The sequence below is a fragment of the Nyctibius grandis genome, chromosome 26 (assembly GCF_013368605.1).
Source record: "Nyctibius grandis isolate bNycGra1 chromosome 26, bNycGra1.pri, whole genome shotgun sequence".
Lineage (NCBI taxonomy): Eukaryota > Metazoa > Chordata > Aves > Nyctibiiformes > Nyctibiidae > Nyctibius > Nyctibius grandis.
Window position 1 is genome coordinate 3367389 of NC_090683.1, and position 26976 is coordinate 3394364.

The following is a 26976-nucleotide window of genomic DNA, read 5'->3' on the forward strand; positions in this document are numbered from 1 at the left end:
ATGGTGCCCAGCCTACGTCCTGCCCTCCTCCTCCTCCTCCTCCTGCAGGTAAGGTGCTTTTCAGTCCTTTTCTCCCAGAAGGACCCTTCTGCCTTCCTCCCCATCGCCCCTCCGCACCCCGCTCCACTCGCTCTCCCCGCAATGACTTTTCCATTTCTTTGAAGGAAGGGAAAAGTAAAAGGAGAAACCGCTACACAAAGGGCCCTCAGGAGAATTCCTCCAGTCGCGGCACTGGGGCTTGGCAAGAGCTCACGATGCCCAAAAACTAGCGGGGAGGGGGCTCGAGGCAGTGAAAGGATCATTAAAGCGGGGGACACTTGCAGCCAGGTCCTCCGGAGCACAGCCCAGCTCTCCCAGCAGCTCCCGGTCTCACACCTCCCAGTGAAACCAGCTGCCACCAATTTCCCTTCGGCTGCTGGGAGGGGGCGGCCACTCTGGGGGTGTGATGGATGAGGACAACACAAATGTAGTGCCTAATTGTACCCCCTTTAATTGATTTTTCTAAAGAAACCTCTCCTTTTCTCCTCACCCGCAAAGCACAAGACTTTCCTCGCTAAATCGCTCGCTGTGGAACTGTAGCCACTGCGAATTTTGCAGCTCTGCACAAAATGCAAATGCTTTCTCAGAAGCAATATCCCTCCTCCCCAAAGGCTCATCAAGAAAGGAAATGTTCCCAGCCCAAAGCATCTTTAAACCCCAAACCCTGGGGAAACGAGGAGATGAAAAGGTTTCCAGTGAAACCTTGAACATTATTTAAACAAACCTGTGTAGGCAGTGAAACAAAAATGATCAGGTTTTTGATTAAACCGCTGTGTCAAAGAGGGTTAAAAGAAAAAAATTTGCCAGGCTCTCTGCAAAATGCTGTCTCAGTGGCCCCGTTGTGACTGCAGAGTTAAAAGAGCAGAAGAAGCAGAGGGTCAGCCCTCCCCATTAGCACTGTTGCAGTTTGTACCCCACAGGCTGGTTTCTCACTGTGCATTGCTGGTGGTAGGAGCAAGGAGGAGTGTTTAGCTGCACCTTTGGGACAGGAAAGTTCTCACCTAAGCGATGAGAAGAGCTGATATACACCGGGCGACCTCCTTGCCTGGTCAGTGTTGCTTTTACAAGCTCCTCTTCTGTACAGCAGCTTTCTCCTCTAACTGCACACCCGCACCTAATCCTGTTGTACAGGAGCTCTTTTGCAGTTGTATTCCCCACGCCAGGTTTGGTTTGGTTCCGATGTAAGAAATGAAGGTGAGCCAGGGCAGGATCTCTTCCCTGCCAGCCCAAGTCCTCCTTGGCCAATATGTGGGGACACCATTGGCAAAGCCGCAGAGCCGGTGCAATAGGGGCAGGGTCTGAGGTGGGGACAACCAAGCGAGCACGACAGCTCCCAATAGCTACTGTGTGAGTAAGAAATGGTCAGAAAAAAAGCCCAAAGGTGCTGAGATGCAACTTCCATCCTCTGCTAAACCTCCTCAGGCTCAGGGGTTTCCCTCACCATCCCTAGGTGTTCCCCAAGGATGGTCTCCTTGTGAAGACGAGGGGCCAAATCCTCAAAAATATTCCAGAGTTTGAGAGAAAAACCACCCTTGTGCTGGGGCTGGGACTAGGAGGTGTGTCACAAAAACCAGCTCAAGCGAAGAGAAGTCTCTCCCAGCCAGCTCCAAAAAGAAACACCCAATCTACAAAACACCCCTTTGCAATCAAACTATCTATTTTTTCCTACAAATATATGCATTCAAAATTCAGGCCCTTTTCCAGCACAATCACAACCCTCTCCTGGGGACAGCATGGGCTAAAGGACCGGGAAACTCCAGCCTTAAGTGAGCGCATCCCTGCAGCCAGGCGTACCCACAGCAGCGTCCAGCCTGTGAGTGCCAAGACCTGCAGCAGTCCAGCTCCAACGGAGAGCTCAGCAGGGGCGAATCTCCCCTGCTTGGGCAAATTTTGCAGCCTGCAGATCCCCGGGCTGGCACAGCTAAGGTGTTCCCTGTGCATCTGGCCAGCAGCTCCAGTTTAGCATCGATTTGTCCACCTTGCTTTGCTGGGTGGAAGATCCTCGGGGAGTCAGACAGACAGACCAGGAGACAGGCAGCTAAGCTTGCTGCAAAATGCTCTCTGGCACCCTGCAAGTTGTTTAAACAAATGGTTATAAAGAAACAGTTCACCTGCAGCTTTGTTGGGAACTGATGACATTTCTGGGGCTGATAAAACTGTTTGCAAAAGCATTTTGTGAAAAAACATAATTTGATGCTGGGGGTGGGGGTAGTTTCCCTTCTCCCTTGATCAGCTCCAGCAGCAATAAGCCCCAAAACCAGCCCTCTACCCCTTTGCTGCCCAAATCCTTGTGTCAGATGCGGAGCTGCAGTAGCAGGACATACTGCCCCTGGGGATCCCGTCCCGTCCTCGCTTTCCTTAAAAGCTGGAGTTGATTCAACGTGTATGAAATCATCCCCGTGGTTTCGCATCTCCAGTGAAGGAGTGAATGGAAAGGGCCCAGCCTGTTCCCAGAATAGCTGCTCTATCGCCATAGGATGGCTATAGAGAACCACGATGAGAACAGCCTGAGCAGCCGGCTCAACCCTGCCCTGAAATACAGCTCTGCTCACCAGAAATCCCACACAGGGCTGGCCCACGAGTTCGTTGTGAGCGACAGGCTCAAGCTGAGGTCTGAGCCTGCAGCATTTAGAGAGGCTGCATCTGTGGTTTTTAGCTTGGAGAGCAGTGTTTGGACCCAAAGGAAAGCACAAATCATTAGCATGGGGTTCCCTCAACAAACAGAGCCTGGGAGCTGTTGCCCAGTGCTTGAGAGCTGTCACTCACGAGCGGGTGGCTCTTTCTGAAGATGCTATAACATACCCAGAGGCCCATCTGTTGTTTTTCCTTTTTTTCCCTAATGGTATTTTGAGCTAATAGAAGAGACCCTCCTTCTCGGCAGGGTGTCCTGCTTTATCAATGAGTCACCCACCCAGGAGCTGTCACCTCCTTTCAGATGTTGAGGGCAAAGAGTGTTGGCCTTTTGCAGGTCATATTCCCTTTTCCACCCTGCAATCCTGTACTATTCACCCTGAAAGGCGATGGCAGATGCAGCTTTGGTGTGGCCAAGCTTTGCCTAGCTGTGAGTGCAGAGAAACTGGAGGAAAATTACAGGTGAATTACGTGGTGGGTGTTCAGCCCAGGGTACGACCCTAAAAAGCTGATGATGGGTGAAGGAGGGGGCTTGGGGCAGCTGAGATGTGGGTCTTAGGAGGCAGCTGAGGAAAACAAATCTCCAAGCCCAAAACGAAAATATCTGTGAATGCACATGGGTCCCATGAGTAAAATCTACACGAGAGTTTAGTACAACCACCTTAGAAAACCAGCCCTCCCCTGTGCTGGTGTCCATCACTCCAACTCTTCTTTAGCAGCCTTTACTCTGGCAAATCCAGATGCCATAGGAGCCGCTTTGATTCACGCAGTATCCCCTTCCCTGGCTTGTTTGTGATTTAGCTTCCAATATCCAAATAGCATTATTCTTTTTTTCACCTGTCCCCAAAAATCCATGCCCCTTTTGATAGATAAATGAAGTCAGAATTATTTATGGCAAGCAAGAGACACTAGAGCTTAATCCAGGAAAACCTTTAATTGCTCATAAATCAGGTTTTACAGGGCATTCATTTAGCCCTGATTGATATTCTTTTGTTAGGATCTGCATCCAGCACGCTCAGAGACTGTAAACAGAATAAATACACGAAAGCCTCTGTCTACACACAACAGGGGCTGGCCCTCTAATATGGCTAAATTAATAAATTCATGTATTTTAATGCTAGATGGAGGCATTCTCACTGCCTGCGCTCCACCCCGAGTAACATCAGGCATAGAAAATCCCCCAGTGGTTCTTGCTTTGAGCCTCGATGCCTGGACGCTAGCAGGGCTTCTGCTGTGGCTTTGCACGAAAGCAAGCGCGGGAGCAACGGGGCACTTGTTAGTAAAGTGGGGGTCTCGGAGGAACCTTGGGCTCAGGGGGTGGCAAAGCAGGTCACTGTCAGGGCTGAGGTTGTACAGGGGGTCCTTCATGGGCCAGATGCTCCCTGGGGGTTTCATTCGTGGCTTGGACTGGGGATGGGACTTACGCAAGTGAAAGCCCTCAGGGGTGGTGAGAAGCTCACTAGCTGCAGAAGACAATGGCTGGAAGTCAGAGGAGATAAGGGCAAAGGGGGATCCACAGCAGAGTGAAGGTGGGGGACAGAGAGGGCTGGGCAGCAGGGGCTGGAGGCACCCTGGCCACCTCCAGGCGTGTTTGGGGGCAGCTCTTTTGGTCAGGCTTTTCAAGGCCACCCCCGGCCCATGGCTGCAGCGTTGGCAAGACACGCTGCTCTGTGCCCTCCCTTCCCACACCGCTGATGTTGCTCTGCCGTCCGAGGTTGGCATCCAGCTCTTTTAACATTCACTGTATTTAACACCCAAAGTCTGGCACCTTTTTCTGCAGGCTCGGGGCCAAGAGCAGGCTTAATCCCAGCCTGACACCCTGGGGACCCTCAGCGAAAGTCCAGGGTAGAGCCTGTGCTCAGCCCTTGCCCTGCCTGTGTGTCCCAGGAGGTCTGTCTTCTTCCCCACCAAGCGTTGCAGGGAGCAGCCAGGCCAGCCAAGCCGGGGAGCAGAACTGATGGCTGAGAAAGGTCCCTACAGCAAGGATGACTCCAGGGTGGCTGGTGTTGACCCCCTGTCCCAGGGAGGTCTCAGTGGCCATCACCATCCATCAGCCCCGCTGACCTCTCCAGCTTTGTGCAAAGCCACTGGCTCGCGCTGCTTCATCCTGCTAATTGCTCCGCTCTCCAATTACAGCCCTGTCAGCAGGGCAAAACCCCAGCCCCATCTCAGATTGCTAATTAGGCTACGAGCCATCTATCTCGCTGCTCGGAGCTGTCAGCCCTTCCTGCCATGCAGAGCCCATCTCGTTCGAGGCAATAAGATACCAAGGGGGGACAAGCCTGTCTCTGGGTAGTGTGGTGTGGGGGAGTTAAGGTTTGACTCGGATGTGAATATATTAATTAATGTCTGTGGATTGCTTTGGAGAGGGAAAGCACTGCAGGGGGACATTAATTCCTAATTGTTATTAATTGAATTTTGCTGCTGGGTCAGTGGCAGGTCACAGAGACTGATGCCATGTGTGTGTGTGTGTGTGTGATGTTGCTGCTCACACCCACACCAGCAGCGAGACCCCCAGCCTCCTCATGCCGAAGGGCTGACACCATCCCAGCCTGTTGTGCTGCATCTCCTGGCCCAGGGGACCTGCCACCCCGTGTCCCTCACGATCACAGGGAATGGCTCCAAAAAACCCAGTGACATTGCATCAGGACACGACTGGTGGGTCTGGATAGGAGCGACCTGCCCCGCATGGTGCGGCACAGCCTGAGCAACCTTAGGCAAGCCTACGTGCCTCAGTTTCCCTTCTGGGACAGCCTTGAGTTGGTGGGTGGTGGGACACCGACCGCAGCTGGTGTTTGCCATGTGCAGGATGCAGTAAACGCTGGAGCAGCGTCAGGGTTTGGTGTCTGAGCCGTGTGGTGAGGACTGGTGGGGGTTGGCTGATCCCACTGCAGGAAACATGGGGGTGAAAGGAAGGAGTGTGCTGCTCTGTGAGGTCTGAGGTTAACGCGGTCCCATCGGCGTCTGCGGCGATGCCTCCCTGTGTGTGAAACGGGGAAGGGAGCTAGGCGGATGCAGAGGCAACGGCAGTGGAGCCATTGGTGGCTCCCAATGGAGGAGAAGCTGCTGCCAGTGTGGGGCCTCGTGGGGCCGGAGCAGGTTCCAGCAGAGCCATCGTCCCTATGGGAGCGTCTCCCTGGGCTGACCGGGACCTCTGAGCAAAGCGGCTGCTGCTAGAAAAGCAGATTGCTTTTCCTTCTCGTGCAGCTGAACGCCCAGCTGAGGCTCTCCAGGATTTTGGCAGGCTGAGAGAGGTCGCAGAGGTGTCCTTCACCGCAGAGCGTGATTTGCCGTAGCCTATGTCAGAGCAGGGCTGGGAGGGCAGAGGGACACGGCCCCTCTCTGGCCCGAGCACGACCCACCGCCGTTTCAGGGCTGTTGAGGTGTGCTTGGCTCCAGCCTGGCCAGGCTGGGACCTGCTGGGTGCCATGTGGCATCTTACGGCAGTGATGCTCTGGCAGGCGAAGCTCTTCAAGGACGGAGCTTTGACCTGTTCTCTCTGCAAAGCCTGGGGAGGGGTTAAAGTAACCTGCAAAGGGCAAAACAGACAAGAGCCCGACCGTCAGGGTACCAGATCAGGATGCCTTTGGCTTGTGCAAACCCACCCGCAGCTGCCACCGTCTGCAGCTTTATCGCCCTCGAGCTGGGGCTGACGGGAGTGGGAAAAAACCTCTGCCTCTGTCAGGAGCATTGGCCACATGGCAGTGAGACAAGACTCAGAGCCTGGTAAAAAAAGCTGTTAGGGTTTGTTGTGGTTTGGGGAACCTTTTTTTTTCTTTCTTTCTTCCTTCTGTAGCTGTTTCAGCTCATTTACAAAGGCTGCAAAGAGCCAGACACTGCACTCCATCCACACCCCCCTCTAGCTCTAGCTTGGTCCATGTCACTGCTCAGTGCCAAGACCTCTCCCTGTGTCTGGAAGGAGAACGGGCACTGCCAGGCTGGAGCAGGCTGCGATTAGGAGAAACACATCCAATTAACACTTGAGAGCCTGTTCAGGTAGATAAACCATCCCGGCGCCTTTCGGGAGGAATCCTTTTGTCCCAGCTACCCATGCTAAGAGCCAGCAGGTCTGGTGAGCACAAGCTGCGGGTATCAACACAGAGGGGAGCTGACCCCGCTGCTCCTCGCTTACCCCATGTCTGGAGCTTGGGTGGTCTCAGCTCTTGGCAAAGAGACCCAGGAGGTACCTGGCTCCTGCAGGACCAGCACAACAGGAGCCCCACGCAGCGCCCGCACGCGGGGCAGGGTTTTGCTCTCGGATCCCCTGTGCCATCTGGAGCAGTCATAACAAGGAAGCTATTCTCAGCTCCATTTATACGTCTGCCTGACATCTCTCTTGCTGTCAAAACCAGCTTCCCAAGGCAGGAAATAGTTGTTTGGAGAAGAGCAAGTGGGTGCTGAGCTTGTCTCCATGTCTGAATAAATCCTGCTGATGCTTCGATAAGGCACAGGGGATTGCTGGGTGTGCCAGCAAGAGCAGCCAGTGTTTATACAGCTAAAGGGCAAGAGGAAGACTGTCTTCTCCCTACCCAGAGCAGTTTTGAAGTTAAATGGCACTCAGGAAGGGACATCAGGCACTAGGGACTAGCCTGGCCGGTGGGGAAAGCGGAGGTTGTTGTTCATTGCGTTGGCCCAGGAGAGGACAGCCCTGGGGAGCTGGAGCTTGCTTGCAAGTAGAGGAGACTGCAGCCTCTCCTGCCTCCAGGCACAGGTTTGAGTGTCCCAAGGGATCTGTATGTGCTTGTATTTCGGGGCATGGCTCTGCCGTTCCATCAGGCAGCAGTGAGCTTTCCTCCGAGGGGTTTGGTCAGTCCTTACAGGGCAGGCTTGGGGTGAAAGAAGGGGAGTTCAGCCTCCTCCACCATTGGCATTCGTCCCCTGAGCAGAGGGGATCAGCCCGTGTTACCGTGTCACCCATCTCTGAGCCGGAGGAGAAAGCAGGCAGCTGCTCTGGTAAAAATCTGTGTGTTTTGCAAAACAGGAGGTCCTCCTTCCCCCATCTGCCTCCTGGTGAGCCTTGGGTCTAACAGCACCGTCCCTCTGCGTCTTCCACTTGCAATTGTCTCTGTCAGTTTTAATTTCCCCAAACTCCTGCAAAGACACAATAATTCAGTAGTAGTTTTTCCAAAATAACTCCCCACGCAGATGGAGTCGATGGTTTTCACTTGCAGCGGAGCCGCAGAGCCGCCCGGGAGCTGCTCTGGAGAAGGGATGGGATAGATCCTGGTCAGTGCTTCCCAGTGCAATGGGAACATCAGTGCTTGCAGACAAGCCTTGCTCCTGAAAAAAAAAGCTGTAGTCAGATCTGGTTGACTGTGGATCAGATCTCCTAAAGGATGTGTATTAACATCTTCCCACTGACAGCTTACAAGGCTGTGATTTTAATAAGGTATTGAAAATCTGAGCGTGGTGTCAGGCTCGTGATGTTTCCCCTGTCTGCTCTCAGGATGCAAAGATGCTAAAACAAAAAGTGTTGATTAATTTGCTAAATAGCGGAAGATCCACGACCTGGCAGGCACTGTGCAGGGCTGCAGTATGGTTTGCTGAGGGGGATATTTAGGGCAGGAGAGGATCGGTGGGTGGGAAACAGAGCAGAGAGCATCAGTCATCCAGCCTGGGGCTGTGGAAGCCCAGCTCCTCTGGGCTGGGAAACCCATCCTGCAAATGGGCACATGTCCATCGTGCAGCTCTGGGGGTGGCATCCACCAAGATGGGGACAAGCTCAGATCTGACCCACCCGCTGCTGTGTCCAAGAAGGGGTTGGGGGCTGGGGAAGCGACATATTGTACATGTAACCCTGCCTGTGGTCTGCTCTCTCCCCGTGCAGGCGTTTCTCCTCTGGGATACCCCAGTTGCAGCCTCCGTCCAAGAGCAGTACTGTGAGAGCCTGCTGCCTGTCACCAACCACACGGGTGAGTGTCCTGCATCCCCAGCCCACCCCAGCCAGCCCCAGGGTACCCCAGTGGCAGGGATGGCTGGAATAGGGTGTAGGGGATGTCTCGGGGCTGATCTGCAGCTGCCTGGCTCCTTTTTTAGGGGGAAATGGGGCGTGCTGAGGCTGCGTTGCAGCCCCATGCTGGCTGCTGCAGCAGCCTCTTTGCAGGGTGACAGTTGAGACAGGTAGAAGATGCAGAGCTCAGGAGAGCTAAAAATAGAGAAAATAAATGTCTGTTGGGCTGGGCTCAAGGGGGAGGTGGGCAAAGAGACATCTGCTTGGCCCCTGCTCCCATGCTGCCCATTCTCTGCCATGCCCAGGGACACCAGGAACTTTGTCCCCCATGTCCACCCTCCTCTGCCATCTCCCTGTCCAGGGATGACAACTGGAGGTTGTGGCTTTCTGTGGAGCCCATGTCACCAGTGCAGTGTGGCCACCATGTGCTCAGGGCTAATCCACCCTCCATCCCCCAGCACTCCTAGATGTGTGCCATTGAGCACTCTGGGAGACCACAAGCCACAAGGAGCTTCTGGGGATGTGGCCATGGCCAGGGCTGGCTCAGCTGAGCTGGGTGAGACCAGCAGGGTCATTGGCAGCTCACTCCTACTCAACACCCGTACATGGGTTTGCATCCAACCCGGTCAGGCCCAAGATGTGTTTGTGCCAAAACTGGCTTTTAGCCTACATTCAAGAGATGACTTGGATGTCACCTCAGCTGTGACAGGTCTGGTTCAGTGACAGGTTTTGGGGGAGGAAAGGTGGCTGAGGGAGAGGAGCTCACAGGAACAGGGAGAAAAGTTCTCTCCAGCTCAGAGTTCGTTTTTCCACAATTGAATGAAGACCACAGCAACCACCAAGCAATTGCCCAGCTTGCCCCGGTCCCTGCTGCTCTGAGCAGCTCTCTCCATCAGGGTGATGGATGGCCATGGAGGGCCAGCACTGACAGATGGCTGCCTGCCACCCAGCTCCCATTAACAGCAGCATTAAAAACTCCTTCTTAAAAAATTACAGCTTGGCACCGGCTGACTCAGTGCCTGGCCACGCTCAGGCCACCACAACCCTGCAAGGAGCATCCCCAGAGCATCCCCAGTGCAAGAAATGGAGGCAGAAAGCCACAGGAGAGCAAGGATGCCAGTGGAAATGGAAATGCATGTGTGTCTCTGGCCTGGGCACGGTGCAGACAGGAAACCTGGTCATCACTCATGTGCTTTGGTCCTTTAAGGTTTCATCACTCTGCTCAGCAAGGTGGTTGCCCTTGGCCATGTTAGGCTGTGATAAATGGCATTTTCTCCCTACTCACCTCCCCTGCTGCAACATGTCCGGCTCTGTGGGCTCTGACCCACATAAGCACTGGCCAAGCACCGTTGCAATGCTCAGACCAGCTGGTGGCACAACGCAGGGCAGCAGGCAGGTCCCAGAGCCTCCTCATGCCCAGCTCATGGCCTTTGCCACCCACTGCGGGAACCTCCTGAGCCAGGGGAGAGGGCAGAGAGAGGGGAGAGTTTCTGCCATGGCTTTGCCGTGGATATGCCCTGCAGTCGCCACCACCCTCAAGCAGTGGGTGCTGCTTACTGCAGGGATTGGGCTTTGCTCAGAAGGGATTTGTTAGTGTGAATCCAAGCAGGATTTAGTGCTCCTCAGTGCCCATCACCCTGGGACAGGGGAGCACAACGTGCCAGGCTTCAGGTTTGCAAAATCTGTGCCTCCGTGCATCCAACCTGTCATCCCTGAGTAACTCGTTAATTTGGGACGGGGCTGGTGGTGTGAGAGCCACTTCCAGCTCAAGGAGGGGGCTTAGAACAAGAGCTAGAGATGAAACTAATTGTCATCTGTCAGCTGCTTGGTAAGTGGAGCTCAGCGCCAGCCCTCATCCTTGGGGTCCTGCTGATGCAGGCAGCGATTCCCAGGGAGGAATATTTACAAAACTGGGAACTTTGTTTCGAGGCTGTTTAACATGGAGAGTTGTTAGGATGACCCTAATGTGAATTGCAGCGAGGCCGTGAGACTTAATTTGTTAATGTCTGCATAACCCTTGGGAAATGGCACATGCCGATAACATGAGCCCAGCAGTCCTCCAGCCCGCGGCTCAGCAGGGCATCGGTTGGATGCACGGAGGGGCCCTGCCTCGTGCCTGTGTGCACCATCCCTCCTCCGAAAAATAGCCCAGTGTGGGCTCTCCTCTTCTCTCGAGTCACCAGTCCCTTTGTTATTTAATCTCACACTTTTTAATGAGGACGCATGACTGGACAGTGATATCACCAGGGTGCCACTGAGCTGGAAAGGTGTCTGCCCACAGCAGTGTGGTGGAGACAGACCCAGGGTGATGCTCACTAGGCTCATGGGGTGCAGGTGTTGCAAGCAAACCCTCATCCAAGGAAGCAGAGCAGCTGAGCCCCACAGAGCTCCCTTGTCCTGCCCTCTTATCAGCATTGATTTACCCATCTACCTCTAAGCACACTGTCCCCAGCGCAGGGTGATGTCCCTTGGCATTCAGGGTCCCTGCCCAGGTGTGATGGTCCAACCTGATCATAGAATCACAGACTGGTTTGGGTTGGAAAGGACCTTAAAGCCCATCTAGTTCCACCCCCCTGCCACAGGCAGGGACACCTTCCACTAGACCAGGTTGCTCCAAGCCCCATCCAACCTGGCCTTGAACACTGCCAGGGAGGGGGCAGCCACAGCTTCTCTGGGCAGCCTGGGCCAGGCTCTCACCACCTTCACAGGAAAGAATTTCTACCTAAGATCTAATCTAAATCTCCCCTCTTTCACTTTAAAACAATTACCCCTCGTCCTATCACTCCATGCCCTTGTAAAAAGCCCCTCTCCAACTTTCCTGTAGCCCCTTCAGGTACTGGAAGGCTGCTATGAGGTCTCCCTGGAGCCTTCTCTTCTGAAGAGCCCCAACTCTCTCAGCCTGTCTCCATAGCAGAGGTGCTCCAGCTCTCTGATCATCTTTGTGGCCTTCTCTGGACTTGCTCCAACAGCTGATATTTTAGGTATACATCAAAAATACCTCTTGGTGAGCTCCTGATTCTGGCCAGTGCTGGGACACGTGGGCATCCACGCACAATTGGCCACTCCATCAGAAAGGCTGCTCTCCTCAGTAGCAGTGAATATTTTCTCCTCCAAGCAGAAATCATATCAGGCTGGACTTGAGGTCAACAGGGAGCATTAGGACAGTCAGGTCAGCTGCACCCCCAAACATCTGGAAGCCAAGAACTTCCCAGATTAGGCTTGAAAAGGAACGCAGCGAGGATCAGCATCCCTCGTCCAGGGTGGGTAGGTTCCTGTCCCAAGGGCTCCCAGCCTACACATTGTCTCAGACCACAAATTTGTCTTCTTGATGATTTCAGCTCCCCGGGGTCCATGCACAGCTGCTTCTCGCCTCGCCCTGCCACGAAACCCGTCAGGGAGGGACAAGGTCATTTCATCCGTTGGGGCAAAGCGTCCCCCTGAAGCTGCGGGACTGCTTCCCATCATGGCACTTCCCTGGGGAAGGAAGGGGGAAGCTGAGCAGATGGGAAAGCCTCTTCCTAATTAATAGATGAGGCTTTCCCAAAGCAGCCCAGCAGAAAGCACTCGAGCGGAGCGAGCTCGCAGTGCTTACGGGGTGGTTTTGCCGTTTGTAGCATTCAAGCTTGCATCAGCCCAAGGAGTTGGCACCCAATTGCTAATAGCCCCGGCTGGTCCTGGCTGCACGATTCACTCCTTTAAGCTGTTAAACTGGTATCACAATAAATTGTTATCCTCAATGCTGCGTGTGTGCTCAGGAGAGAAAGGAGAGCACGGCTGATTGCTTCCCAGGAAAGAAATGTTTCCTGCCACTGTAAGTTCACCTAAAGCAAGGGAAAATGACACCAAAGCTAGGCAGAACTGAATAGAAATGTCTTTTTTTTTTTTTCCCACTGGAGGTTTTTTCAAGGAGGGAAAGGGAGCATAGCTTTGTATTTAAATAAAGCAAATGAAGTTGGTGCATATATAGCAAAAGCCTGTGGCTGAGCAGCACAGGAGAGCAGCAAGCGATGAGAGCATCTCCTTTGCGGGCACTTTATCAGACAGGTTTGGAAACACATTTCACAGCGGGTGACAGTTTGACCAAGAGACTTTCCACCCGCTCCACCTCAGCTCCCCAAACCGCTGACGCTGTTCCCGCAGTCCTTTCTCCTGCCACTGCCGTTTCATTCACTCACTGAGTCCCCTGGGGAGAGACTGGAATTTAAATTCATAAAGGTCAAATTAACAACATCAGCACCTATTTTCCCTTCAGCCTCGTTGGTATCTCTCCCACCAAGGCAGAAATATGAATAAAGGAACTGAGCAGGGGCTAAAGAGGCAGCAGTGAGTCCTGGCAGGGACTTAGCACCAAGGGAGAGCAGTGATACTGGGGCAGGTTTGGGAACCAAAAATGTGAACTTAAATATAGAGAAAATCACGGTGTTTTAAGTGTATATATAAAGTCATTCTGCACCATCATCTAGGAAACAGGGATGTCGATAGAAACTTGCTTGTATTCATAGATTTTATTGAGGTAGAGAAGGAGATGATGAGGTTTTCTGGTAGGAAACAGTGTCCTGGCACATCTCAGCGTGAGCAGCAGCTACGGCAGTTAAACTGTACTTTGGACTGGATGCAGCAGCAAAATCGTTGCCAGCTACACTGTTCAGTCGTAGCCAAACTAGAAGTCTTTGCTAGGAAAACTCTGCCAGTGAGGGATTATGCTTCCTTGCTCACCCACCAGCAAAGCCCAGCCAATACCAGGGAATAAACCACTTGCTGCTACCCTTGGTAATGACACAACTCCAGCCACGCTACGGATCACATCAGGAGAACAAGATATGCCCCAAACCCAACCCACTACATTATATATTCAATAAATATATATGCTCCACAGAAGCTGTACATGGATCAGTCTTAAGTGACGACATTGAGGAGATGCATCAACTACCAATGGCAGAAGCCAGGTTTGATGCCTCCTATTTATTCTCCTCCAGAAGCAGCAAAGACCCAAGGGGACAGTCAATGATGGTGAATAGCAACACGCCGAAAATTCATTACAATGACACTTTACTATCATAACGCTTAATTAGCCTGGGTAATTATTTTACGTTGAGGACTATGGAACTTGAATGCTTGGGAGGATTGCTGGGGATTTTTTAAGGACTGGACTCTTACAAAGAGAAACAGAAACACCCAATGCCACCAAAAGCAGTGCTGGAGGTAGGGTGTGAGCAAGGATCTAGGTATTTTGAAACAACCACAGTTGCTCCCAGCCATATTGAGTACCCAACCCTGTCTCAGAGGGAAGGCAAGCAGCTCCACCACCTCAGTTTCAACCCTGTTGAGAAGAGAAGGCTCTAGGGAGACCTTCTAGCAGCCATCCTCATTAAATTTGCTCAAAATCTTTGGCAGATTAGCTGGGACTGGAGAGATTTACCCTGCTGGGCTTCACACGCCTGTGTGGCTTTAGCATGGAGCCATCTCAGGGGCCTCTGCGAGTGGTGGAAGCAGGCTGGAGAAGGATGTTTTATATAAACAGGAGATAATGCTATAGTTATCCTGAGACAGTTATTGTGATATAGTTGTCTCAGTGTAAGTCCCTGGGCAGGCACTTTTTTTCCTTCAGAAGAAAGGAAATGCTTTATATTGCGTCAAAGCAGCACAGCCCAAAGGAAACAGGGTGAGAAGGGATTTGAGTGCTACATTCCCCATCTCAAAGCACGACCAGCCCCTTCCACCCCAAATGCTGTGTTTCTGTGTGGGAGGGAGCCAAATCGGGGGGGACTGGGTGCAGGTAGGAAATTCCTTGACCTTTCTTGCTGTAAAGCTGCAAAGACCAAAACCGTCTGTGCAGACAATGGTGCTGAGAAAGCTGGAGCAGACATCTGCAGAACCTGGGAGAACGATCCCCCCGCGAATACGGGTGGGTCGCAAAGCAGATATGAAAGCATTTAGCACCGATACGTATAATTTCCATGCTAAACAGCACTCTAAATGCCAGGAGCCGCGTGCCGCTGGGGAGCAGCTGGAGCAGACGGTTGGTTGTGCTGGGCAAATGGGACTTCGAAACCCTCACAGCACTCTTCACCTTCGCTGTTTTACTTAACCCTTCCCCAGCAGGAGATTTTATTATTTTCTTCCCTATATGCTGGAGAGAGAAGAAAGAGCATCATCTGCTTTCTGCAGCTTTTCTTCATCAAGCGTTTCTCAGTGTGAGCCCAGGAAAAATATTACAGCCACCCACTAGACTAAAAACTCATAGGGTAGACCTCAAAATGCTGCCTGCAGTGGTGCCTTCTACAGCCTGACCTCTGCTCACCCCACTGCAGCCCCCAAACCCGAATCTCACCCCATACCACAACCCCAACCCATGGGACGAGGAGGGGACTGAGGTCCTGGTGATGCTGCACCACCTTCACCCCGCATCCCTGCCATGGTGGGACCGCACGATCCATCCACACAGTTTGTCATCAAGTGGGTGGCCATAGCACTTTAACGGGAGTGCCAAGCAGCATTAGATCGAGTGCCTTGGAGAAATGTGGAGATATTAAATCCAGACTTGAGCAGACGTATAACAGAATGACACCACCTTCGTCTGACCACATCGTTTCCATGAATTTATCTTGGTTTTGGTTATTAATGGTATTGCTGTGGTTTTGTTTTACTGATGGACAGTACCGTTGCTGCCGCTCTCTGGCTCTGCTGACTTTTAATTGCTGAGTCTTCCTGCTTCTCCTCCCTCAGCAGCCTGCATCTGTGCCCCAGCACAGCCCCTGGGATGCAGGAGGGAAACTGAGGCACGAGGGGATGGGGAGAAAAATGGAATTTGTGCTCAGCCCCACTGGTCACAGGGCGGGTTTTCAATGACCGCATAAGCTGCTCTGGGCATTAGCTCTGTGCAAGCCCCATTTTCCTCTGCTGGGTTATTCCAAGTGAAGCTTTTCCTATTCCACATATTCATGTGGCTTCTCACCTGGGTGCATTCCCAGGAGGCTATCAGGGACAGCAGTTGCAATTTAACTTTGTCCTTAGTTGAGGCAATTACCAGTTCTCTTTTCTCTACGTAGATGCATACTGTTATAAAATTTTAAACAGGGACTTCATTTTCTATGACCCTCTATTTCTCTGTCAAATTTGGGTCAAAACAACTCAGGGGCTCAACAAATGCTAATGGATGCAAATAAGCACAGACACACACACTACACATGATTAAATGCATCTTGTTTCCCAAGAAATACAGGCTTAAAACAGTTAATTTAAAGTGAAGGTTGCCACAGCAACCATACATATTAGCAAAGCTAAAAGCAAAGGTCATCATTAAAATTAATTTCTCACTACAAGCTACAGGAGGCAGAAGGTAACATTCACCATGCTCTGATGCTGCCCCAGCTCACATGCTTGGAAGTTGCTTTCCGTTGCAAAGATGTTTGAAGAAAACCCTCCTTTTCTTTGCACTGCTCATTTGCTCTGAGAACATTCCAAGAAACCAAGGAGCCAGTTTTTTCAGATAATCAATGAAAACAAGTATTACCCCATGAAAATGTTATTTAATATATTAATAATAAAATATTTTGCTTTTTTTTGTTCGGTCACTCTTTAGCCAACCTCTATCCAAAGGAAGTCTCGGGAAAGACATTCAAATAACAACCGCTGAGTCTGGGTGGAGAGGAAACGCTGTGTTCTCGCTCACAGAGAGCTGTAAATCGGGGTGTTTTGCCTTAGGAAATGCAACATCTGTCTCTGCACTAGCAGCACAAACATCTCTGGTACCCAGGAGTGGTTTGCACTGAACCCTGCCCCTTCCAGGCTCTGCTGCCCCTTCACCTGCTGCCTGTCAGGGATTGTATTCTACGGATATTCCAGCCATTGTGTTTCCTACCTCACTTTGAGATGTAGCTAGGACATATTTAGCTACAGTACATGTTGTGCTAAATATACACAAATTACACATAAAAAAGCCTGCAATCTGGCCTACCTAATGCCTACGTTAGCACGCTTGTGTAGCTGGGAAAAGCACACAAGTCCTGCTTGAAATCTGAAATAGCAGCAGCAGACTTGGAGTTTTCTTCCCAGAAAGGCTGGAAGAGACCAACGGGAATGGCTAGGAAGGAGATCTTGCAGCCAGGAGGTGTGAGAGGGTTGGAAGGGCTCTGAGGAGCTTCCCACCAGCACCAGGCTGGAATCACCTCTGGGAAAGGGAAAATCTGGCTTATCACTGGTTTTTGTGGGGCTGGATGCCAAAGTCATGGTTGAAGAAAGGAGCAGGGCTGGAGGACCAGAGCCAGGGAACCCCAAGCTGGTAAGAAAACCAGAACTGGGCTTAACCCATGTGCTTAGACAGGATCAGGGCAATAGTCATGGCCAGGGTGGATCAACCTGCCCTTGGGGAGTCTTGGCACAGACCCTGTTTAGTGTCTGCCATTAGCGTCTTCTGGGGGCTGAGCTTGCAGCAACCCATCAGCTCAGCCAGGACTGCAGCCCCAGCTCTCCGGGCAAACCTCCACCCTTCACATGGAGGTGGCCCATGGTGGCCCAGACACCTCCACTAACTCTCTGCCCTTCTTCCCCACAGGTCCCCAGTGCAATGCCTCGGTAGACCTGATCGGCACGTGTTGGCCCCGGAGCGCCGTGGGACAGCTGGTAGCACGTCCCTGCCCCGAATACTTCTACGGCGTGCGGTACAACACCACGAGTAAGATAAGCAGCACCGGTGGGGGTGTGGTGGATGAGGGATGGGGGAGTTCAGAGAGGAATGTGCATCAGGGGCAAGAGCGACAATACATCTCTGGGTGCAGAGCTCGTTGGGGAGCTCTGTGGGGTCTGTCCACCAAAAAAGAAAAAAGCCCTCAGATCCCAAATTTCAGCGAAGTTGGTTTCACAGCAGTGGCTTTACAAGCAGGTCCTCCTGGACATGCCCCCATGAAGGGGAAGAGGGCTAATGTCCTCATCTTGGGGCAGGGGAAGAGGAGTGAGCTTGCCCTGCTGTTGGACATGGCACAGAGGTCTGCGACCCCCAGCTGAGCAAGGACTGGGGGACCTTGCGGCTCATCCCCTCCCGGCATGGGTGACTGTTGATGACCTGCTGGGAGAAGAGGACACAGCAAAGGCACTTGAAAAGTGCCCAAAGCCATTCCTAGTACACGGTTGACCTTCTGACTACCCAAGTGCTGCTTTTGATGAAAGAAACATCTTGCTTCCCACAGAAAATATCGGGTTTTCCATCCCACACCTTTTTGCTGCAGTGGAAGATCGCACACATATGGCTCCTGCTTTGTGGTGCTCTCATGCCGTTGCAGGAGTCTCTTTGCATTAATCCATACTTGTGCCTGCCTAAGAGCCATCCCCATCCCTGTCCCATCCCATCGCCCTGATGAGGCTCACGGTCTCTCCTGTTGCTAGCAGAAGCCCAGCACCACCCCAGTGCTGGCATCACCCCGGTGCTGACGCTAATCGGAGACTGCTCCGGGGCTGTCGTGGCTGTTCCTTCCCAATTAGCCTGCCGCTCACCGTCCTTGCTGGGAGGCGAAGAAAGCTCCTGATGCAGGAAGAGAAGTGAAAATTTCACACTGCCGTTGCAGCAGGATGGCGTGTGACTGCTCGAGCAAATGGCACAAAGCCAGGGTCCCCCAGCACTGAAGGGCAGAGCTGGTGCAGACCCAAAGCCCTTGAGCAGGTCTGAAATATTCTGGGGATTTTGGTCCTGCAAGTGCAACCAAGGCAACATCTGAGCTGGCTTCAAAGTAAAAGATGTCACTGGCTTGATGCCAGTGACCCCTGCATTAGTGACAATCTTTCCTGTGAGGGTGGTGAGACCCTGTCCCAGGTTGCCCAGAGAAGCTGTGGCTGCCCCCTCCCTGGCAGTGTTCAAGGCCAGGTTGGATGGGGCTTGGAGCAACCTGGTCTGGTGGAAGGTGTCCCTGCCTGTGGCAGGGGGGTTGGAACTAGATGGTCTTTAAGGTCCCTTCCAACCCAAACCATTCTATGATTCTATGATCTTTGTGCGCATCCCCACACACCGTTAACCCTTCGGTGGGCACCCTCTCTTTCAGATAATGGCTACCGGGAGTGTCTTGCTAACGGGAGCTGGGCAGCACGGGTCAACTATTCCCAGTGCCAGGAGATCCTCAGCGAAGAGGTAGGACCTTGGTAGCCCCTCATTGGGCTTTTGGCAGGAGGCTGAGGGACAGACAATGGAGTTTTGAGAGGCAACAGCATCCAGGTCAGGACTGGCCCAAGGGAGCTGTGGGCTGGGCGTGCAGCAGCATCCCAGATATAAGGTTGCAGGGAGCATATATGACCCCCTTCTTGATTTGCATTTTCATTCCCTGCCAAAAATAAAGCCATGCCTGTTTCCTGGCCGGTTAAAAATCCAAGAGGATTTGCAGTGTGAGGTCTCCTGGCCCCAGAGCCACTGGGTGCAGATCAGCATGCCCTCCAGCCCCACCACCCTCCTCCAACTCCCTCCTGACACAAGCACTCAGTGCAAACCCCATCCCTCCCTGCTAGCAATGAAATAAAGGAGATATTTAAGAAGCTGAAAGGGGTGAAAAAAGGGGGACCAAGAATTACAGGCCCTTGAGTAGGTCAAGCCACCCCTCGAAGCAGAGGAGAAGAGATACAGGCTGTTCATTTGCAGTTGATAACCACCTCTGGTATTTAAGATGCTGATATCTCTTGCCAGGAATGGTTTTCTCACTCATTTAATTGCTAATTCACAGGTTGGATGAGTGCCTAACAGCAGGAGCGATCAATTAATTTAATTATCACTCACACCTTCCTGAGATCCCCTGCTCCCTCTGCCCAAATTCATGCCAACCTCTCAGCTGCCCCCAGGGCAACTGGGAATGAACTGAGACATCAGATGTCACATTGCCAGCGAGCTCGGCTGAATTACTGCAGGATTTCCCCCGACGAGGGGTTGGGGATGTCTCAGCGCTGAGCAGGGGTGATGTAGGGGCAGCAACCATGAGCTGCCCTGGCATGGGTAGGATATGAAATGCCTGAGCCCTTTGCAGGGCCAGACTGGTGCCTCTCCTGTCCACGTTAGCCCTGTCCAACCAGCCACGTCCCCTTCCAGCCCCATCTCCACTCTCCTGCACCAGCTGGGCTCCAGTTGCTTTCTGAAAAAGGACCCAAATTTTGCAGTTTTCAGAGGTGATGTGGTGGAGGAGGTGGGTTGTGGTGGAGAAGGTGAGTTTTTGGTGGTACCCAGGGCTGCTGCTGACCCCCTCCCTATCTCCCCCCACCAGAAGAAGAGCAAGCTGCACTACCACATCGCTGTCATCATCAACTACCTGGGGCACTGCGTCTCGCTGGGGGCTCTCCTCGTGGCCTTCGTGCTCTTCATGCGCCTGCGGTGAGTGACCTGACCATGCTCCTGCCGGGGGCACGAGCCCGTGGAGGTCATCCCACGGCCCTCGGGCTGAGAATGGACCCAGCCCCTGTGTTTGGCCATAATCTCCCCCATGGCCATTGCTCTCCAGTCTGGAGGGCTCATGCCTATCTCAGGGTTACTTTCCTCCTGTTGCTTTTTTAAAGCAGGGGGTTATGGAGGCAGAGGGTCCTCCTTGGTGCCTTCTACCTCCTGGCTTTGGTCCTGCCCACCTCACCCAGGACATGGCCCCAGCAGCTCACCCTTGGGGTCCCAACAAAGACATTCAACACCACAAACAGCCCTGTCCCCCAGCCCACACATGGCCGGCCCCCAGACACCCACCATGCTCTGAAGGCCCCTTGTCCCCTCTTCTCCAGGAGCATCCGGTGCCTGAGGAACATCATCCACTGGAACCTGATCACAGCCTTCATCCTACGCAATGCCACGTGGTTCGTGGTGCAGCTCACGATGAACCCGGAGGTGCATGAGAGCAACGTGGTAGGTGCAGCTCTGCCAGGCAGCTGGCCTGAGCCCAGCCCCGAGCAGCTGGGGTGTGTGGGGAGCTTGAGGATCCTAGATATGAGGCCACAAAAGCAGCTTGAGGGCCCAAATAGGGCTGCCTGGCGGTTGGTGGACAACCCAGGCTTATGAGAAACGTGGGTTTAGTTGCTCTGCTGGGTTCTGTGTTGCTCTGTGCATCAGTTTCACCACCATAACACAGAGCTCTGCTCTTCACCCTCCATGTCTCCTCCTAACACCCATTGGCAGGCCTGGTGTTGCCTGGTCACCGCCGCTTACAATTACTTCCACGTCACCAACTTTTTCTGGATGTTCGGCGAGGGCTGCTACCTGCACACGGCCATCGTGCTCACCTACTCCACAGACAAGCTCCGCAAGTGGATGTTCATCTGCATCGGCTGGTGTGAGTACCAGGATTTCCCCTTCACCCACCGGGTACCCAGGGCTTTAGCGATGGGTGATGCCCACCTCCATCCTCTGCTCCAGCTCTTCTTGCACCCAAAAAGGCTGCCAGGAGCAGGAGGATGGGATTTGCATGGCCATATCGTCTCACTTGGTGGTTTGCCCTGGGTGAGAAAATCCCTGTTATAGCATAATTTTGTGGCAACATTGCACCCCTGAGACTCACCTGTGTGTTCATCTGCAGGTATCCCCTTTCCCATCATCGTCGCCTGGGCCATCGGGAAGCTGTACTACGACAACGAGAAGTGAGCCTGATTCCTCTCATTCCCTATTCTCCTTTCTATCCTAATTCCCTGGAGATCAGTTGTGCCAGGGGCTGTGGCAGGCACAGCTCCAGCCTGGAAGGGCTGACACATGGGAAGGATGGGAGTTAAAAAAGATAATACTCTTCCTTTTATCCCACCTTTAGGCGTTCTGCCGCACAAGCTCTGCCTGCAGCCACCTGCCACTGCATTTTTCTCTTCAAAGGGCAAATGAAATTTTTTTTAAGGGGGAAAAGGCAAGATTAAGCCAGAGCTCCTACAAGGTGTTTGCTAAATGCAGCTGGGATTTAATCTACCAGCAGAGATATAAACTACCACCACCTGAGCCATTTTCACAGAGACTTGCTAATAGAGGACTTAACAGGCACCTGAGAGTTCATCACATGGACGGGGAAGTTAAAAGGAGCCTGTGTAGCTAAACAGCAGCTTGTCTTGTTTTTCCGTGCTGGTTTTGCCCCCGACTTCAGCAGCCCTGCGCTACACGTGCAGACGCAGCACTGACTTAACAAAACCCAAGCAGGTGCTCCCGGGACACGGATACACCTGCGTGAGCTCCCACGGGGTTTGCTGGGGACAGAGCCAACCCGGACCTGTCTACGTGTCAGGTTGTCCCTGCTCATCCCACAATAACCAGTTTCCACGTCCATACAGGGCCTATAAACACCCCCACAAGCCCCCACGCACCTCTGGGTTCCCGGAGAAGCTATTCCATAGTGGCCACAGCAGTGTAAGGTGTAGTGCTTTCACCCTATGGATAGCGACGTACAGAGATTGTGCAAGGACAGGAGTAAATCCAGGTCACTCACACTGCAGGCTCATCCCTGACACCAGACATCCCTGACACCGCTTGTCCTTGCCTTGCAGGTGCTGGTTTGGGAAGCGAGCAGGAGTTTATACCGACTACATTTACCAAGGCCCCATGATCCTGGTGCTTCTGGTAAGAGCAAGGTGACCTTGTGTGCTAAATATAGAGTCCTGCCCGTCTGCACACGGGACAAGGCTGCTCCTGAACAGGGTCTCAGCCCCTCCTTCAGCATCGCCCCGCTGCAGCTGGCTGCACTGCCCCACAGCAGCAATGCCGCACACCCTGCGAGCCCAGCTGCCTGCACCCAGACTGCACCTTGAGTAAACTTGGGCACCTAACCCACAATGAGAAATAGCGTGCACGGATCCTGCTGGCTTGGGACGGGCTAGAAAGGGAGCCTGGAGACTTCACCCCAATAGCGATGCTCCCATCGGCAGACTCCCACATGTGTCACTAAGTCCCTCCATCCCTGCCCTGGCACTATTTGGGTGCAGGTGGGTGCTTTGCCAAGCATGCACAGCAGCCTGGGGACCTCAACCCCATTCCCTGATCCACACCACTTTGCTCCTGGCCCTTGGCTGAGCAGTGATGCTTGAACCAGGGGTCATATGGACCACAATTTGATGGGGCTTTGTCCATCTGGGAAGGGACAAAGAGGGGCAGAGGTGGCAAGTCACAAGCAGCAGTGCCAGGGTCCAACCTGTGTTTGTAGGGGGAAAACTGTGCACAAGGTCCCACAGCTTTTTCTCCCTCCTTGCCCAACGCTGAGAAAACCCGAGGGAGTACTAATCACCGGCACCAACCGGCCTCACTGAATTATTGACCTGCTTCTCATTTCCCAGCCCTTCAGGTAGCCAGGCCGCTTTTAATTTGTGTCAATCGTGCTCAGCTCCCAGTGCTGCCTTCCTGTGCCCTCATTAGTGGTTTGGCAGCTGGGAGAGTAGCCAAGTGGCTCCTTGCTGTGGTGGCAGCCACTCTCCCAAAATCCCTTCGACCGCCTTATATTCCTCCTCCCCCTCCAACTCGTTCACCTTCAGCCCTTTCTCTAACGCTTGCCTGTCCTCGCCAATCTCCTGGCGTGCCTTGCTGCCCTGCTCCCTTGAACAAACTCCTAAATCTTATTGCTAAAGTGCTTTAAAAACTATAAATGCAGATGTCCTGTTCCAGGGCATGGAAGGCAATAGATCAGGTTCAAGAGGAAACATTCCCTTTTCCCCTGGCACAGCCCATTGCCTTTGCTGAGGAAACGGGAGGAAACATTGAGGGAGCAGACACTGACCAGGTGCCCTGTTCCTTCCAGATCAACTTCATCTTTCTGTTCAACATTGTCCGAATCCTCATGACGAAGCTCCGAGCTTCAACCACATCGGAGACGATCCAGTACAGGTAAGAGCATGAGCAACCCTGCAGAAAGCAGACCTAGAAACTGCATCAGCACGATTAGGGGGGATAGGAACAGCCTCATTAGCCAAGTATCAAGGGGATGGGAGCATGGAGAAACATCTAAGAGCACCTCAAATGCTTTTTGGAGACATGTGGCCATTGCATCTGGGGTTGTTGAAAAATCCTGGCCAGTGAGAGCTTTGCAATGGAGAACATGGATGGCTGGATCTGCCTTTGAAGGGAGCTGTTGGGAGCTGACTCTCTTTGCAAAAGCCTGTTCTGGTGGGACCTGATCAGCTCATCGGCCTTGAAGCTGCAAATCCTGGCATGGAGGTGAGAATTAAATCGCTGCTTGGCTGCAAAGCAAAGGTTAAGAAAGGAGTAATGAATCGATGCCACCCCAAACACCTCCTCGTGAAGCTGCAAGGAGAAGGCAACGCTCTCAGCAGCACGCGGCAGGAAGGTTTAACCCTTCCCTGCTGTGAAATATTTTGCAGACAACTTGGGAGGTGCATGGTCAGAGCAGCCCTCCGAAGTACCTGGAACAGGAGAAGACACCTTGGTCTTTATCAGTGCTTCTCTCTAGATCGTTTTCTGGGCAGGAATTACGGAATCTCACTGTAGGTCAAGAGAAGCAGATGTGGGGTGGAGGGTGACTTTTTCAGCTGAGAATGGCAAAATTCAGATGTTATCACTGGGAAACACCAGCTTTCCTCATCACGGAGTATTGAGCTGGGATGAACGATTTAGCTTTGGGTGAGCAAAGATGAAGGTTACTGAAATAGGCTGGCTGGCCCCAGTTGGCAATTTTGAGACACTTTGTTTTCCAGTATTTTCCTGATTTTGGCAGGGAAGGTTCTTCACCTTTGGGAAGAAGAACATTTTCATTTCCCAGAAACATTTTGTGGGATGGGAAAACTTGGAGAGTTTGGTAGGTTATAAACTGTGCAGTCCTGCTAAAACCAGGCAAGGAACAGCTCTGGAGGGTTCCTGCTCACCTTAGACAATGGCTTTTGGTAAAAAGCTGATGGATCCCCTGCTACCATGGCTGCTGCCCTGGGGAAGCTACACCGGGGCATGTGCTGTCCCATGGTTTGCCAGCCTGAAGATGCTCATGTCTTCAGTTATTTCCAGCTTCTCTGTGCCATCTGCCAGCTTCTGTCAGTGGCTGTGGCTCTCCTCCAGGTCAGTGATGGAGCACAGGTCCAAGGTCCCATCCCTGTCCAGCCCAGACCCACCAGGGATGACTTTTCCTGTTTTCAGCTAATGTTGGAATCTGTCCGTTAAAAGGATTTTTAAGCAAAAAGTGTTGACTTGGCATTGTTCTTGTCCCCTACGCCAAACGAAGGAGATGCCAAGCCCCAGTCCTTCCTCTTGTATCAGCACTATTACTTTTCACAAATCAGACTTGTAATTTCATCAAGAAAAGGTATGAAATTAATTAGCTGAGATAAGCTTTTCATAAACCCATGTTGAAGGGTGTGAATTATTTTACCCTCCTTAATTCCTTTTTAATCAAGCCTTAGGTCAGCCAAGCAATCATTTCACGCCAGCTCAAGGTCAGGCCTCCACTATGCACTGCCCTTTTCTGGATGGAGAAACCACAGAAGGTGCCCAGTGCTCCAACCAGCCCAGTCACTGAGGGATCGTGTTTGACAACAGCTCAACTCTGCTCCATCCTTCCCAGGTCACTGGTTTGCCCAGACCCAGCCAGACAAGTCCAGCCATGCTGGTGCTGGGAGTGGGATGGGGAGAGTCCTCGTGCCCAGGGCTGCACTGCAGCAGCTCAGGTCCATGTTTTCTCCACAGGAAAGCAGTCAAGGCCACGCTGGTGCTGCTGCCCTTGCTGGGAATCACCTACATGCTGTTCTTTGTCAACCCGGGCGAGGATGAGATCTCCAGGATCGTCTTCATCTACTTCAACTCCTTTCTGGAGTCCTTCCAGGTATGGTCCTCAGCACTAGCTTCCATCCCAGTCCCCCCACCAAGGCATGTGGAGGAGCTCATCCTGGCTAATGCCTCACCCCATTTCTGCCCCCTCCCAAAAACAGACACCCCCAAACCCCAGGGTTGCTCCAAAGCTCCTGAGCCTGGGAGTGTCTGCTGGCCATAGCTCTGCGGTGACTCTGCTGCTTGTCTCCTTCCAGGGCTTCTTCGTCTCTGTCTTCTACTGCTTCCTGAACAGTGAGGTGAGCACTGGTGGCTGGGGAGTGCTTGGCAGGGGGGATCTGCACCCTTCCTTGCAAGCAGACACAAGCTCAGCATGAGGCTCTGCCCCTGCACGGGGCTTGGAGGGTGCTGGCACCCAATTGCCCGGCTGAACGCAATTGCTGATCAGAATTGGTGCTTTGCCCCCAGCTCCAGGCACATCTGCAGCCACAGGCTGTGCCCAAATGGGAACAGCTACTGTCGGTCTCCTCCTTTGGAGGAGGAAAATCCACCCCTGAGAACGGATGCTCTGGGGGTGCACCTGTGTGATTTGGTGCAGCAGAAGAGCCAGGGTCCCCCCCCATCCCTGGGAAATCCTTCCCCAGGGTGATCCCCATACACACGTGGGTACCCAGCACAGGGATGAGGGCAGCTCCCGGGCTCTGACCCAAAACACAGCCAGCAGAAAGCAAAGGAGGTGAGAGCAGAGGCCAGCTCTGCGGCCGATCATTTGGGCAGCTCTTTCCTCTGCCTCCTCCAAACGCTCTTGCACCTTTGCTGGCTCAGAGAGTTTGCCCCGGACGAGGTTGCTCTGTTACCAAATCACCTATAATTGATGCAGGAGGAAAAGGGACTGGACCAGGACTAGCTGGTGACCCAGGAGTGTGTCACAGCACGCAATTCATGGTACTTCTTCTCTCAGTCCCGCTTGGGCTGGCTGGGATTTCAGTGTTCACCCAACCGCCTGTGTCCAGTGCCCGTCTCCCAGGACCACCCCACGCTGCAGTCAATGAAACGGCATTTCTTCACTGTTTACCTGCCACACAAACCATTTGGGCTGTTGTAGGGCGGAATTAATGTTGAAGAAATGGCACTAGCATGAACCAGACAGGCCATAAAACCTCCCCAGCTGTCGGTCACACCTCTCCCAGCCCCTCACAGCATCCGATGCAGTGTGTAAGATGCTGGCTCTTCTCCAAAGCCCCCACTCAGATTTATTTCTCCTTCTTGTTTTCATTTTGCCCTCAGAGGCACCATTGGTCAGTTCATCTCTCTTCACAGCTACAAGGGCCACGTTTCACCGGCATTGCATCAAACAAGGCTGGGTGCCCTGGGAGGTGACAGGGGCTCCCGGGACCCTCCCTGCCCCTGGGGAGCTGAGCAGGGTTTCGGTAGTATTTTTGGTTGAAAGGCTGAGGATGAGGATGGCTGGTGGCTCTGAACAACTTCGGACAGCTGTGTGGTGACTGAATGTCCCCTCCTCTGTCTCACACCCCAGGTGCGATCAGCTGTACGGAAGCGGTGGCACCGATGGCAGGACAAGCACTCCATCCGCGCCCGCGTGGCTCGGGCCATGTCCATCCCCACCTCCCCAACCCGCGTCAGCTTCCACAGCATCAAGCAGTCCTCGGCCGTCTGA

The 26976-nt window shown here is 52.9% G+C and overlaps 1 protein-coding gene across 1 annotated transcript; it reads left to right on the forward strand.

Annotated features, from left to right (window-relative positions):
* CRHR1 (corticotropin releasing hormone receptor 1) lies at window positions 1–26976 on the forward strand. Its single transcript, XM_068418774.1, has 13 exons — window positions 1–48; window positions 8498–8582; window positions 17175–17294; window positions 18652–18737; window positions 19852–19958; window positions 20354–20474; window positions 20745–20898; window positions 21142–21202; window positions 22085–22157; window positions 23326–23411; window positions 25218–25353; window positions 25556–25597; window positions 26836–26976. The coding sequence occupies exons 1-13, from the start codon at window positions 1–3 to the stop codon at window positions 26974–26976; spliced, it is 1260 nt and encodes a 419-aa protein (XP_068274875.1).

What these genes read in the sequence shown, in the direction of transcription:
- CRHR1 (XM_068418774.1), top strand. Translation starts at nt 1, where the DNA reads ATGGTGCCCAGCCTACGTCCTGCCCTCCTCCTCCTCCTCCTCCTGCAG. An exon ending in GTGCTCTTCATGCGCCTGCG is followed by an intron (nt 19,959 to 20,353) that starts GTGAGTGACCTG and finishes CCTCTTCTCCAG; the next exon opens with GAGCATCCGGTGCCTGAGGA. An exon ending in AGGTGCATGAGAGCAACGTG is followed by an intron (nt 20,475 to 20,744) that starts GTAGGTGCAGCT and finishes ACCCATTGGCAG; the next exon opens with GCCTGGTGTTGCCTGGTCAC.